This window comes from Rhinolophus sinicus, linkage group LG03, assembly GCF_036562045.2.
Source record: "Rhinolophus sinicus isolate RSC01 linkage group LG03, ASM3656204v1, whole genome shotgun sequence".
Taxonomy (NCBI): domain Eukaryota; kingdom Metazoa; phylum Chordata; class Mammalia; order Chiroptera; family Rhinolophidae; genus Rhinolophus; species Rhinolophus sinicus.
Window position 1 is genome coordinate 392,559 of NC_133753.1, and position 15,035 is coordinate 407,593.

Here is a 15,035-nt window from a genome sequence, read left to right on the forward strand (position 1 = left end):
AGGAAAAATGCACCTTAACAAAATGGACGCTAAAATAAGGGAAACACCATTAGCCATCCAGGACCTCTTCCTCCTGCCTGTTCTCCTCTCACTGTTCTGGGGTCCCCTCTCCTGGGACAGGGAAGGAACAGGGACAGAGCTGTCGGGCAGCTCCCCGAAGATCTGTCCCCACCCAGCGTCCTCATCTCCCCCACGCGGGAGTCTCTTGATTCGCACATGTCAGCCCGGACTTATTTGATTGCGAGGCACTGGACACTCTAACTGAAGTAAAATAAATTAATAGTTTTAAATGGTAGAAAACATTAATACTTGCAAGAGGCACATTAAGACTAGGTTTGGACCTGGAAGGTTCAGGTTCTCACAGTCTCGCTGTGTGAGCTGATCCGTCTCCAACACTTTATAGTTGACATTCAATGTGATTCAGCTTCAGGTTACAGCGCAGTGGTCAGGCATCTACACAGTCCATGAAGTGGTCTCCCTAATGTCCAAGTGCCCATCTGACCCCCTACAATATCTTTACAGCATTATTGATTATATTCCCCAGACTGTGTGTCCTGCCCCGTGGCTATATTGTGAATACGAATTTTTACTTTCCAGTCCCTTTACCTTCTCCCACATCCACACCCCCCTCCCATTTTAGATGATGTACGTTTTGCCACAAAATATGACTCTGGTAATAATGAAAGGTGTGCATCCATTTTCCATTACAGGTTAGCATCTAACCATGACATGTGAGGTGGGAGAAGCACTGCAGGAAGATGGATGATGCAGGTCGTCCTGAGGAGCTCACCTGTATGAGAACCTAACGAAGGGGTGTTTCCAGGATGTGGGGAGAGGGAGGAGCCTGTGGCAGGTCCCTGAGTGGGAGCACGATCAGTGGTCCTGGGGGGTGGGGCCCTGAGGCCGGAGAGCAGTGTGAGAGGTGGGTCTGTGTGGGTGGAGGACACAGGGTGAGGTCAGGTCACGAGAGGGTCAGGGCATGACAAGGACCTGGGTGTGTCCTCAAGGGAGATGCCAGGTCTGTGCACGTGTTATCAGCGCCAGGCCCTCTGTGACTGACAGTGGTGCAAGGAGGACAGTCGGGGACGCAGGACATTCCATGGCACTCAACACAAACAGGACTGTGCTGCACACGATTGGACCCGCCCTTCTCGGGAGGCCCTTTGTCACCCTGACCTTTTACCTGAACGTGTCCCCCAAGCAGGTAACCAACCATCCCTCTGATCACACCTGGCGTGTGAATGAGAAGAATGCGGGAGGTTGAGCAGGACCCATTTGTCCAGGTCCCGTGGTTTCTACAGCTCTCGGAAATCTGGGACACAGAGATACTCCAGGCGCTCACCTGAAATGCTTCTCTGGGTATCGTCGCAGGTACAGCTGAGGGAGGGGCAGGGCATGTCCAGTCTGAGCGCACCTCAGGGAGGTGAGGACACACCGCACACTGGGGCTGGCCGGGGCCGTGGACGGGGCTCAGTCCTCTCCTCCACTTGGGAAGGGGAACGGGAGTGGGAGTGGAGAGCACGTGGGTGAGCACTGGGCACTGGTGTGAGCAGCTGGAGGAGACGTTCTCTCAGCTTCTTTCTCTAGGCGGCCACCTGCCTTTTCCATCATGCTGGTCACAGCTGACTGGAGCCCAGGCCCCTAAAGATGTGTCCCGCAGGGCCTGCAGGACAGTGATGTCACCCCTTGTCAGAGACTCCACCCCAATCCCACGTGGCTGCACCAACCCCTCACTCCCAGCACTTGTGTCAATGACGGGATCTCCTGAGACATTTATCATCCTGAGGAAATCTCACATCTTCTCCGTAAATGTCCATAGTCTGTAAGAGACGCCCCAGTTCACGTCATGCAGTATAAAATATTTCTGATCACATTTAGGGGTTTCTAGGACACTGGGGTGTGTGCGAGACTCAGAGAACCAAACCTGGTTTTAAGCATTTACCAGGCTGGTAAATCCCATGACGTGTTTCACCTCAGTTTAGTGACTTCATAACAGATACAACTATTTTGCACTTTGGTTTCCCTTCCTTGTATTCTTATCCCACCATGAGCTCTTGGCCACTTCCCAGGAAATCAGCCTCCAGATTTCCTTCCTCCCACAGCCTCAGGTGATCACGGGAGGCAGGGGACAAACTGACCTTCTGTGACCAGGACGCAGCTCACGCTGTGCACACCCATCTCAGAACCCTTGCTGGTCCAGAAGAACCTGTGAGTCAGTGGGAAAAGAGGTTTCCAGGTGGTCAGAGCATTTTTCTGGTCAAGAAACATGGAAGACCTTCCTGAGTGGCTCACCTGGGGAGGGGCTGCCCTGCCTGGGAGACCTGAGAAGACAGGAGGGACACAGAGGGTCTAAAACCTCGTGACTGCTGCCTGGCAGCTGTGGCCTCTTGGGAGGCAGGTCCTCACCCAGCTTGGCCTGTTCCCTGGAGCTGGACTCTGAGTAAAGGCTACACCTGCACAGTCACCTGCAGGGCCCGGGGTCTCAGCCAGGTCATGAGAAGGGCTGGTCTCCACTTTGCAATCATTCTTTATATTAAAGTTGACATCAAACTTTGATTTTATACAAAACTATGATTATACAATTGGAAATGTTGAATCTATTCAATGTGCTCCTTTGGGTTTGGGAAGACGTTGTGTCATATATTAATGCCCTTTCACATTGATTTAAATAGTTTGTGAGATTAAAACAGTGCGGTCCACTCATCTATCCTGCAAGCATCCTTAGCTCATAATGATGGGACCGTCCTGTGACCTGATTCCAAGGTGCCTCATAAACCAGGTGCTCTCCCATCCCGGACCAAGGCCATGTCAGTCAGAGAGAATCCATGTGCTCAGGACCCAGGAAGACATGATGGGACTGGCCCCACTTGATCCCCACTTATAAGGAAGAGACAGTCCCACATGCAAATTTCTCCTCAGGCTCCAGGGTAAAACCCTCCTGGGGCTGTGAGCTCCCAGCTCTCTCCTCACACAGGCTGAGGTCTCTGGGGAAGGCAGAGCTGTGGTCTAGAAGAAGATGACACTGCTGGGTCTTCTCCTGTGCCTGGTGACAGCCCCCCAAGGTGAGGGTCTCAGGTGTCAGACACGGGTCTGTGGGATGGATGTGACTGCACGTGAGTGACAGACTGATTCTCCTTGTCCCCAGGTGTCCTGTCCCAGGTGCAGCTGCAGGAGTCGGGCCCAGGACTGGTGAAGCCCTCGCAGACCCTGTCCCTCACCTGCGCGGTCTCTGGTTACTCCATCACCAGTGGTTACTGCTGGCACTGGATCCGACAGCCCCCGGGGAAGGGACTGGAGTGGATCGGGTACATATGTTATGATGGGAGCACAGCATATAACCCGACCCTCAAGAGCCGCACCTCCATCTCCAGAGACACATCCAAGAACCAGTTCTCCCTGCAGCTGAGCTCTGTGACCACCGAGGACACAGCCGTGTATTACTGTGCGAGGGACACAGTGCGGGGAAGTCAGCGTGAGCCCAGACACAAACCTCCCTGCAGGGGCAGGAGGGCTGGGCTGCAGGGGAGACTCAGGACACCAGGGGGCGCTCAGGACACCAGGGGGCGCTCAGGACACCTGGGGGCGCTCCAGACCCACAGAGGACAGGTGTGCACCTAGGTGGGGAAGCGCTTCTTGTTGGGAGCAAGGATTTCCTGTCTAATCTCTCAGCTGCCCCCGGGGACAACACTTGCTTCTTCTTTCTGGCTCTGTTTTCTCATATTCTCGCTGCAGACAACAAGTGAAGAAGGGACACTGTCTGTTTTCAGATGACATATTGCAGTGACTGGGGACCACTCCTTCACCAAGTTCCTGGGCGTCCTTTATTTATTGATTGATAAGACGACCATCCTGAAGGCTCTTCTAGAAAGGAGCAGATGAGCTCTTTACAACTTTACGTAAAACGTCATGTTAAGCTCTTCAATACACAACAAAACGTGCCCCAGAGGGTGTCTGCTCACATAAGTAGTGACCAGGTTTCATGCTGTTCTCATGCTATTGATCAGCACACACACACACACTCACACATATGGACTCACACACGTGCACTTACACTCACATATGCTCACAGACACAGACACACTCACACACAAGCACAGAAAACTCACACACCCACAGGTTTTAGAAAAATAAATATTCAAACATAAGCCGTCATACAAATGTGCTCTGAGTGCACATGATGTCGCATATGATTTCCTCTAAAATGTGTCCAGATACCTTCCACATGTTAATGCACCATCAGCAATATTTTTGGGGCAGATGGTACTTCCTCCTAATATTGTTACCACATGTACTTTATAGAAGAACTTTCACTAGAATTTTTTAAATTTTTACCCAGTACAGTAACAATCAATATAAATAAAATTATGTCTCCATATCTTCAGAAGTGATTGCCACATAAGGTTTGATAACATCCATCGTCTCATATGGATATAAGAAAAGAGAAGAAAACAAAGAACAGAACAAGGAGGGAAAGTGTGTTTTCCTTGTGCTGAGTACTTTGAGGCTCGACTCCCTCACCAACGTCACACACACCGCACAGCAGTGTGAACTGCAGGCAGCGAGGTGTCCATTACATCCCAGCACTCACTGCTCCTGAACTGGAAGTTGGTACCTTTTCCTCACCATCGTGCACGTCTCCCACTGCCCGACCCCATCCATGGCCATGACACACACGATCCCTTCTGTATGCTTCTCTTTGGATTCCACACAAAAGTTAGATCATACAGTGTTTGCCTTTCTCTGTGTGACTTTCATAGTTTACCATTATGCCCTCAAGGTCCGTTTATGTTGCTGCAAATGGCAGCATTTCCTTCTTTTTATAGCTGAATCGTATTCCGTTATACATACTTTATTCACTCACTTGTTCATGGACACTTAGGCTGTTTCCATGTCTTGGCTACGGTACATAACGCTTCAGTCAACATGGGAGCACAGATAACTCTGCAACATGGTGACTTTGTTTCATTTAGATAAATACCCAGAGTTGGGATTGCTAGATAATATGATAGTTTTACTTTTAATATTTTTAGGAACCTGCATGCTGTTTTCTGTAGGAGCTGCACCCATTCATTTACCACCAATAGTGCATAAGGGTTCCCTTTCCTGCACATCTGTGCCACCATTTATGATTTCTTTTTTGTTGTTGTTAATATGGATTTTTCACTTTTTTGTAATTTTTCTGTTTTGTTCTCTGGGGTACAGTTTTAGACGTTCTTTTACAATCTAGACATTATCACACTATCAGATATATAATTTGTAATTATTTTCTACCATTCAGTAAGTTCCTTTTCATGATGTCCATTGTGTCTTTCTAATGCACATACAATTTTGAGTTTCATCTATCCTGATTTGTCTATTTTTGTGCTTGTATCCTGTGTTTTGATATTACATTGAATAAACTATTGCCAAATCCATTGTCACGAGGCTTTCCTTTGTGTTTTCTCTAGGGATTTTACACTTTTATGTCTTATATTCACGTCCTTAAACCATTTTGAGTTAATTTTTGTGTATGGTATATGATGGGCTTCAGTCATTGTTTTGCAGGAGGATTTCCACTGACCCAGCACCATTTCTTTTTTGTTTTTAATTTTATTAAATTTATTGGGGTGACATGTGTTAGTAAAACTACATAGATTTCAGGTGTACAATTCTGTATTACATCATCTATAAATCCCATTGTGTTCACCACCCAGAGTCAGTTCTCCTTCCATCACCATATATTCGATCCCCCTTACCCTCATCTCCCCCCCACACCCCCCACCCCCCTTACCCTCTGGCAACCACTAAACTATTGTCTGTGTCTATGAGTTTCTGTTTCTCATTTGTTTGTCTTGTTCTTTTGTTGTTTTTGGTTTATATACCACATATCAGACCAGCACCATTTCTTGCTGACACTGCACTTTTCCCATCAGGTGATCTATCAATACAGGAAAATAAAATGACAAAATTCAACATGGCTTCTGATTTTAAAAAATCATGCAACACAGTGGGAATAGAAGGAAACTGTTACATATAATAAAGGCCCTATATCATAAGTGCATCATAACTTCATTCTCCACAGTGAAAGAATAAAACCTTTCCCTAGAAGACGAGGAGGAAGACAAACATGCCCACACTCACCACTCCCATCCGTCACAGGGGTGCAGGTCAGATGTGGTCACACAGCAGCCTAGCCGTCTGTCCCCCCAAACCTTTCCCTAAGGAAAGAAGAAGGTGTGGGACTGTGCCTCTCTGGGGTTGAGTTTATAATATCCTGAGTCCATCTGGTCTTCAAGAGAAGGGTCTGCAGTCAAAGACAAGTAAGATTCCTCACGGGAGGGACAACTCAAGCCAGATGGGACCCCGTTGAGACCCCAATGAGCTGCTATAAGAAATAATAGCAGGGAGCCTTGCCCCTCCTTCCTCTTGTTCTTGTGGGAAGCTGCTGCTGGCCCCTGCCACTCCCTCTCACCTTATTGTGAGAGAGGCCCATTAGAGCGATAAGATCTAGCTCTTTCTGCTCAGCTCACGGGACAGTTTCACCGAGAGACTCTCTCCCCCAGGGTGGTGCACACCGCACCTTAGTCATCTTGGGACGACATGCTTCAGCTGCTTTGGGACAAATAATTGGGTATTGAAATCGTTTGTTTGAAATGGTGTAAGAGTTTCACAGACCCTGCCTCTAATCATGTGATGTGCATTGTTTGTAATCAATAAATACTGTCAGTGACCCGATTCGGGGCGCCAGTCTCTTGAGGCTGCGAGTCCCTTGGTCCTCTGTGATTTAACTGTATATGAGTCTCTGTCTCTTTATTATAGTTTAACCCTCGCCGCCTCCGTCACCTTCCCACGGCTTGTGTTGTGCAGGTCGCAACATCTGGCGCCCAACGTGGGGCTCGAGGAGAGACTAATGACTAAGAGTCGTAGGGTCTGCAGATACGGTTGAAGGGCCTCTGAGCATCCGTCGCGACAGCTACCTGGGGTGAGGAGGTAGTTTTTGGACTTGGAGAATTAAACCGAGGTAATTCGGAGACGTCAACAGAGAACAAAATTACTAACATTTTCGTGTGGAAGAGTGTGACTGTGTGTGTGGATGCTTATAGCCCCACGGTCTTCGTGATTACGGGACTTGAGTGGGCTTGTCACCGCGGTACCGTCACCACGTCATAAGGCATAACGGCGACTTGGGGGTCTCCCCAACCAGGACTGGGGTTTATACAGTTGCTCCTTTGCCAAGACGGGTGCTAAGCTCCCGCGAGGGGAACGGCCGGCCGAGCCTCTGAGTGCCATTGAGTGAAAGTCCTTCCTTTTCCTTCCTGCTCCTTAACTAGCGTGGGTAATGCAGAAAGCAAGTATAGACCTTATGTTTGCCTGCTTAAGCAGCTCCTTAAAAAGGGGAAACATAAGACCTCAGAAAAAAGGTTAGAAGCACTCCTTAAAGTCACTGAGACTCACTGTTCCTGGTTTCCTAACCTAGGAACGTTAGATTTAGAAAACGGATGTGGTTGGCCGGGATCTCCGTGATTTACATGCCAACGGGACGTCCTTTCCCGGCTCAATCTGGGAGACGTTTGAACAGGTCCGGTCAGTCTTGGAACCACTCCAAACAGATTCAGAAGAAAAGGAAGACAGAGAAGACAGTAAAGCTTCTCCCCAAAGGGTAAAGAAGGCGTTAGATGAGGATGAGGGGTCTGAGTCAAACTCCACAATTATTCCTAGAAACCTTCATCCTGACCTGGAGGAGTGTTTCCAGGAGGAATCTCCTCCCCTCCTCCGATTCACTGGCCCCCACCGCAGCCTTGCGGAGACCAGGCGTGGAATCCTCCAAAAACTTCGTATGGTCCTAATAATCCTTTTAAAAAGGAACCTCCTCAGATAACAGTCAAACAATTCAGTTTTTAATTGTCAGCCTTAGAACAAGGCATACGTCAGGCTAAGTTAAAAGGAGATGTGGACGCTCTTCATTGTCCTGTGATTGTCAGGCAGGTGGAAGCACCTGATGCTGACCATCCTGTGGGGATTCATGAGGCGGCTGTGGGGGCAGAGCCCCAGAAAGAGGTTTACAGGCTCTCGGCCTCACGTGGAGGGGTGCTGGCTCGGGTGGTGGATGGCCATCAGCTGTGGCTGATTGGCCGTCAGCTGTAGCCATTGGGCCGTTGGCCACTGATATAACTGCTGCGGCTACGAAGGAGAGCGGAGGAGAGTGGAGGAGAGTGAAAGAGAGTCATCGGTGGGTTGCAGACAAAACGAACAGCAGGTCGCACGTCCAGTGAACCCAGCCTCCAGTGAGACCGTAGTGGTATGACTCCCCTACCTATGGCTCCGTGGGTGTTCCTTTTTGGCCTCACCATGTCCTGCGTTCTTGTATGGGGAGCGGAGCAGAGACCCAGGCCTCCCACGACAGCGGCCTATGAACCTTTTCCTTTCAACCTACTTAAAGAGTTAAAACAGGCAGTGCTGCAGTTTGGGACCACTTCTCCCTATACTGTTGGCCTCCTTAAAGGCACTGCCAATGGCAACAGAATGAGCCCAGCTGATTGGAATGCTTTAGCAAAGATGTGTCTCACCTCTTCTCAATTCCTCCAATTTAAAGCCTGGTGGATTGAAGGTGCAGAAAATTTAGAAAGACAAAATCAGATTCGTAATATAAACATTACCGCTGATCAATTATTGGGAAAAGGAATTTGGGCTGCAACTCGTGATCAGCTAGATATGGAAGAATTGGCCATTGGACAATTAAAGCAAATCTGCCTGACAGCATGGGGAAAGATCGAGGTAGAGGGCAAAACCCATTCCTCCTTTCAAAAGATCCTTCAAGGACCTCAGGAACCTTATGCTGATTTCTTGGCGCGCCTACAGGAAGCTATTAATAAACAAATAAATAATGTTATTTTACAAATTATGGCTTTTGAAAATGCTAATAAAGATTGTCAGAGTTATTGGAGCTCAAGAGGGAAAGACGGATGCCATTGGGCTATTTACGCTTATGCCTAGAAGTAGGGACAGAAGATTCTAAGGCAGCACTGTTAGCTAACGCTATTACAGGAGCCCTTCAGAAAAACGATAAATTTTCGGGCACTTGCCATAATTGTGGAAAGACAGGACATACTAAAAAGAACTGCAGAGTCAAAAATAAAAATAATTCTCAACGACAACAGCCTGCTCCTCCCCAAGGCGTTAGACAGCCCGGGGTGTGTCCACGCTGCCAAAAAGGAAATCATTGGGCATCAGCATGTAGATCCAAATATCATAAGGACGGAACTCACTTCAGGGAAATGGGAAGCAGGGCGAGCCCCAGGCCCAGACAACAACCGGGGCGTTTGTGAGTCAGCCGGTCCCTCAACTGGGAGTGTTTGCCAACCCGGCGGTGCCACAGAATTATCAGTCAGTGCCACCTCCTCAAAGTTATCAGTTGAGCAACTAACCTCTGCCACTGAAGAAAGTGCTGCAGTTGATGTTTGTACAGCTCAGGGTATGTTATTGCTTCCAGGAGAAACACCTCTCCGTGTGCCCACAGGCATAGTTGGACCAATTCCTAAAAATGCAGTTGGACTTCTCCTTGGTCATTCAAGCTTAACATCAAAAGGAGTTACAGTCCACACTGGAATAATAGACCCAGATTTTAAAGGAGAAATTCAGATTGTTATGTCCTCCTCAGTTCCTTGGTCAGCAAAAAAGGGAGAGAGAGTTGCTCAGCTTCCTTTAATTCCTTATATTCCACCCAGTTTGCGAGGGACTCAAAAAAGAACTGGAGGATTTGGAAGTATCGGCTCTATAGGTACATTCCTGGCAGAAAACATTTCTAATATTCGCCCGATGTGCCATGTTAAATTTCAGGATAGAAAATTCTTGAGACTTATGGATACTGGTGCTGATATCTCCATAATTTGTTCCCAGGACTGGCCAGCCAATTGGCCTACCCAACAAGCTAATATTAATGTTGTTGGAATAGGTGAGGTTAAGAAATTGCTTCAAAGCACCCACATCCTCCCGTGCCTTGGGCCGGAAGGACAAAAAGGATTTTTACAGCCATATATTGCTGATATTCCAATAAGTTTATGGGGTAGAGCTCTGCTTTCCCAATGGAGGGCAGAGATCGTTATTCCCCCCGGACAATATAGTCCACAAAGTCAGAAAACAATAAAACAGATGGGGTATCAGTCAGGACAAGGCTTGGGTAAATTTAATCAAGGTATTACCCAGCCCCTCCAACCTGTATTACAGGTAGGTCGAGAAGGATTAGGATTTCATCCACAAGAACAACAGCCTTTTTGCTAGAGGCCGCTGTTGCTGAGCTAAAAACTCCTTTGGCTCTTAGATGGATTAGTTCTAAGCCTCATCGGATTGAACAGTGGTCCCTTTCTAAAGAGAAATTAGAGGCGTTAACAGAGTTGGTGCAAATTCAATTAAAACAAGATCATATAGAATCTTCCACCAGTCCGTGGAATTCCCCAGTGTTTGGACAACGGAGAATGCTCACAGATTTGCGAGTAGTCAATTCTTTAATTGAGCCTATGGGTCCACTTCAACCTGGACTCCCTCAACCATCTATGATTCCAAAAAATTGGCCATTAGTAGTTATAGATTTACAAGATTGTTTTTATTAAATTCCTTTGCATCCTGAAGATTGCCCTAGATTTGCGTTTTCAGTGCCCTCTTTAAATAATAAAGAACCAATTAAAAGATATCAGTGGAAGGTACTTCCTCAGGGCATGCTAAATAGTCCCACAATTTGTCAGTTTTGTGTGGCTAGAGCTGTTTCTCCAGTTAGAGAAAAATTTCAAAAGTGTTATATCATTCATTATATGGATGATATTCTTTGTGCCGCATCCTCTCCAGAAGTTTTAGCTGATTGTTTTAAATTATTACAAGAACAACTTGAATTAGCAGGACTTTGTATTGCTCCTGATAAAATTCAAACCACAACTCCTAGAAAATATCTCGGAGCTATTCTGGATAGGCAGACAATTAGACCTCAAAAGATACAAATTAGAAGAGATCAGATTTCCACTTTAAATGATTTACAAAAGTTGTTGGGAGATATTCATTGGCTGTGTCCCACTCTGGGAATCCCAACCTATGCGCTCAGTAATTTGTTTGGTCTTTTGCGGGGTCCTTCTCAATTAGACAGTCCCCGTACTCTGACTCCTCAAGCTTGTCAGGACCTAAAATTAGTAGAAAAGAAAATTCAGGAAACCCAGATTCAGCGCATAGATCCATCACAGCCTTTGCAGATTTTAATTTTTCCCACTCCTCATTCGCCTACAGCGGTCATTGTCCAACAAGATGACCTAGTGGAGTGGTTGTTTTTGCCTAATAATTTTGTCAAGACCCTTCCAACATACTTAGAGTTCATTTCAGAGCTTGTTTCATGAGCTCGCACCAGAGTTCTTCATTTAAACGGAATTGAAGCTAATAAGATAGTAGTTCCGTTTAAAAAACAATAAATCATACATTGAAACATTCATTCTGAAGTTTGGCAAGTTGCTATTTGTGGATATTTTGGAGCAATTGATAATCATTATCCAAAAAATAAATTGTTCCAATTTCTGTTAAAAACTAGCTGGATTCTACCCAAGAGATTAAGTTCAGTTCCGATTTCAAAAGGAAAAACAGTTTTTACTGATGGAGCCAGTAATGGCAGAGCTGCAGTTGTCAGTGAGGTAGATCAACAAGTTATTCAGACCAATTGCACCTCTGCACAAAGAGCAGAGCTAGTTGCAGTTTTAACTGCCTTACAAGATCGTAGTGAGCCATTAAATATTGTCTCTGATTCTGCTTATGTTGTGCATACAGTACAAAACATAGAGACGGCGCTTTTGTCTAATAACCCAAACCCGTCTCTCCAGTTTCTTTTTAATCAACTCCAACAAGTTGTCAGAAACCGACAACATCCATTTTTTATTACTCATATCCGCACTCACACTCCCTTACCGGGACCGTTGACTTGTGGCAATGCTCTTGCAGATTCATTGGTTGCTAATGTATTAGTTACCAAGGCAACCGAGTTTCATTAAGCCACACCAATGTTGCTGGCCTTCGGGCTCGCTTCCCTGTCACCTGCAAACAGGCTAAACATATAATTCAAACCTGCCCTACTTGTCAGATTCTTAATGCTCCTCAAGAACGCCCAGAAGGGGTTAATCCCCGAGGTTTGGTTCCTAATGCTATTTGGCAAATGGATGTAACCCATGTTCCTTCATTTGGATGATTGTCATTTGTTCATGTCACAATTGATACATCTTCGGGTTTCATCACGGCCACCGCTCAGAGCGGTGAGACCCCTGGACATTCCTGTAGACATTTTCTTATTTGTTTTTCCATTATGGGACTTCCTAAGGCCATTAAGACAGATAATGGCCCTGCTTATACTAGTAATAGGTTCACAAAATTCTGTGAACAGTGGAATATTAATCATACTACCGGGATTCCTTATAATCCCCAAGGACAAGCCATTGTAGAACGTGCTAATTGTACTCTTAAAAAACAATTACAAAAACAAAAAGGGGGAGACAAGGACCCTCCACAGGTACAACTGGCCAAAGCTATGCTTACCTTAAATTTTTTTAATTTTTCTGGCTCTGGCAGTAACACAGAGCCACACCTTGGGCACACAGCTGCAGAAAGACATTTTAATAATCTCCATAGCCCTAAAGCTTTGGAGGATGTGCCCATTTGGTGGAAGGATATTCAGACTAATCAATGGCAGTTAGGGACTCTGTTACCATGGGGACGAGGCTTTGCTTGTATTTCCCCAGGACCAAAGGCATGTCCTTTGTGGGTGCTGAGTCAGTGCATTAAGCCATATCATGGAGTCCAGTCCCCCGTCCAATGTGACCATCACTCGCCAGACCAGACCACCACCGGTTGTTCGCGTGTACGCCACTTGTTGAGTGATGCCTCTGAACGACCTATACCGTTGGACAAATCGCTTCATGGGTCCCCGCTATCGGGCTCCGGCTTCCTGGATGACATGCCCACCGAGTCAGCCCTACCCAGCGCCAATGCCCCTGCCAAGTGTGACGACTCCTCCGATGTCACCTGAGCCTGAGCTGCGCGGCGCCTCCCAGCGGTCCGATCCTGTGCCATCATTAGCTCATGTTCCTCGTGGAGCCACTGCACTCCCAACGTGGAGACAACTTAGAAAATTGTCTCATGAGACAAAGAAAAAAGTAAATGAGGTTAGACACAGACAACAGTTTAGTGGTTACCAGAGGGTAAGGGGGGTGGGGGGTGGGAGATGAGGGTAAAGGGGGATCAAATATACGGTGATGGAAGGAGAACTGACTCTGGGTGGTGAGCACACAATGGGATTTATAGATGATGTAATACAGAATTGTGCACTGAAATCTATGTAATTTTACTAACAATTGTCACCCCATTAATTTAAAAAATAAATTTAAAAAAAAAGAAAAAACTAAATGAGGAAAGGCTCCCTAGAACAGCCACCAACATGTTTGTTTCCATGATGGCTGTTCTCACAGCTGTAAGTTGTTTTCCATCAGGTGTTCAAGCAGAGAATTTTACCTATTGGGCTTATGTTCCCAACCCCCATTGCTGACACCTGTGACCTGGAATGATGATCCTCCTTTAGTTTATATAAATGACAGTTCCTGGTTCCCAGGCCCAGAGGATCAAAGGGGCCCAGAGCTTCCTAATGAAGAAGGCAGAGTTTAATCCTTTTGGTGCCTCCGCCTTGGGATACATATATCCCCCTCTCTGCATCGACCCTATTCCTCCCTGTGTTCCAGTTTTTGATCAAGCTTGGGTAATCCCAAAAGACAAAGGCATGATTCCTATAAAGATCCATTTATGCTTTCAGGAAAAGGATTTCAGACAGAAGGGTTAAGTACCCACCTTTTTCCTCCTTCCATCCATCCCTGTCCTCAGGGCAAGCAGGTTGACACTCATTCCCACATTCATTGGGAAGAATGCAGGGGAAGTTTAGATGGAGTGTTAACTCGTACCTCTCTAGGTACAATTGTTGACTGGGGACCTTTTGGTATTGCTGTGCACACCTGTTCCCAGGGAAGATGTTCTGATCCTCAATCTCTCAAAGATAAATTAGTGTTGGGAGATTTTCCTAAAATTATTAAATCCCCATTTGATTTATCCATTTATTGGATAAAGTTCTGGCCCCACCACAGTTAAAAATGATCACTCCTATTCGGGGTCCAGTTCAAAAACCTTGTGGAAAGTAGCCTTAGCCCTAGGTCCAATTAAAATTTGGGATGGAAATTTAACTAAAGATAATAATAAATAATATACCTTTAGATTTGAGAAGACACAGATGCTTAATTTACAAGTGTGTCTTAAAATTCCTTATGTTTTTCTGGTAGGAAAATTTATTGTAGAAAATTCTCTTAGTATTGTTGAATGTTTTCAATGTCGTTTGTATACCTGTATTGATTCTTCAATTTATAATTATTCTGTAGATAAAGTTATGATTTTAAGAAAAAGACGGGGTCAGTGGATTCCTGTTCAAGCCTCTAGGGTGTGGGAGAGCTCTCCCGCTGTTCATATTGTTCTTCAATTGCTTCATAAGATTGTACATAGAACCAAAAGATTTATTGGATTGTTAATTGCTGCTATTATGGGAATAATTGCTGTAACCACTGTTGCTGCTGTTTCTGGTGTTGCTCTTCATCAAACTGTTCAAACCACTGAATTTGTACAAAAATGGCATGAAAATGCTAGTAAAACCTGGAATCAACAAGATAGATCAAGAGATTAATGTCAGATTAACTGATTTAGAAACAACTTTTGTTTTTCTTGGTGATCAATTAGAAAATTTACGTACTATGATTACTCTTAAATGTGATTGGAATGTATCCACTTATTGTGTAACCCCATTTTCTTATAATCAAACACGTACCCCTTGGAATGAGGTCCGCGCTCACCTTTTAGGACATATGACTAATCTCACTGTAGATATTGTTCAGTTACAACAAGAAGTTGATCAAATGTCTAATGCTAAGCTCCAACTTCTCCCAGGAGAAGATACCCTGTCTGCTGCTGCAGAGAGACTCTCCACCTTAAACCCTGTCAATTGGATA

General features: G+C 45.8%; 1 gene segment (V, D, J or C); it reads left to right on the top strand.

Annotated features, from left to right (window-relative positions):
• The first annotated feature begins 2,922 nt into the window (after window positions 1-2,922).
• Window positions 2,923-13,024, top strand: LOC141570479 (Ig heavy chain V region 1B43-like). The segment is given in 3 exon segments: window positions 2,923-3,062; window positions 3,146-3,472; window positions 12,831-13,024. Coding segments are annotated over 3 exon segments (567 nt in total).
• Window positions 13,025-15,035: the final 2,011 nt, after the last annotated feature.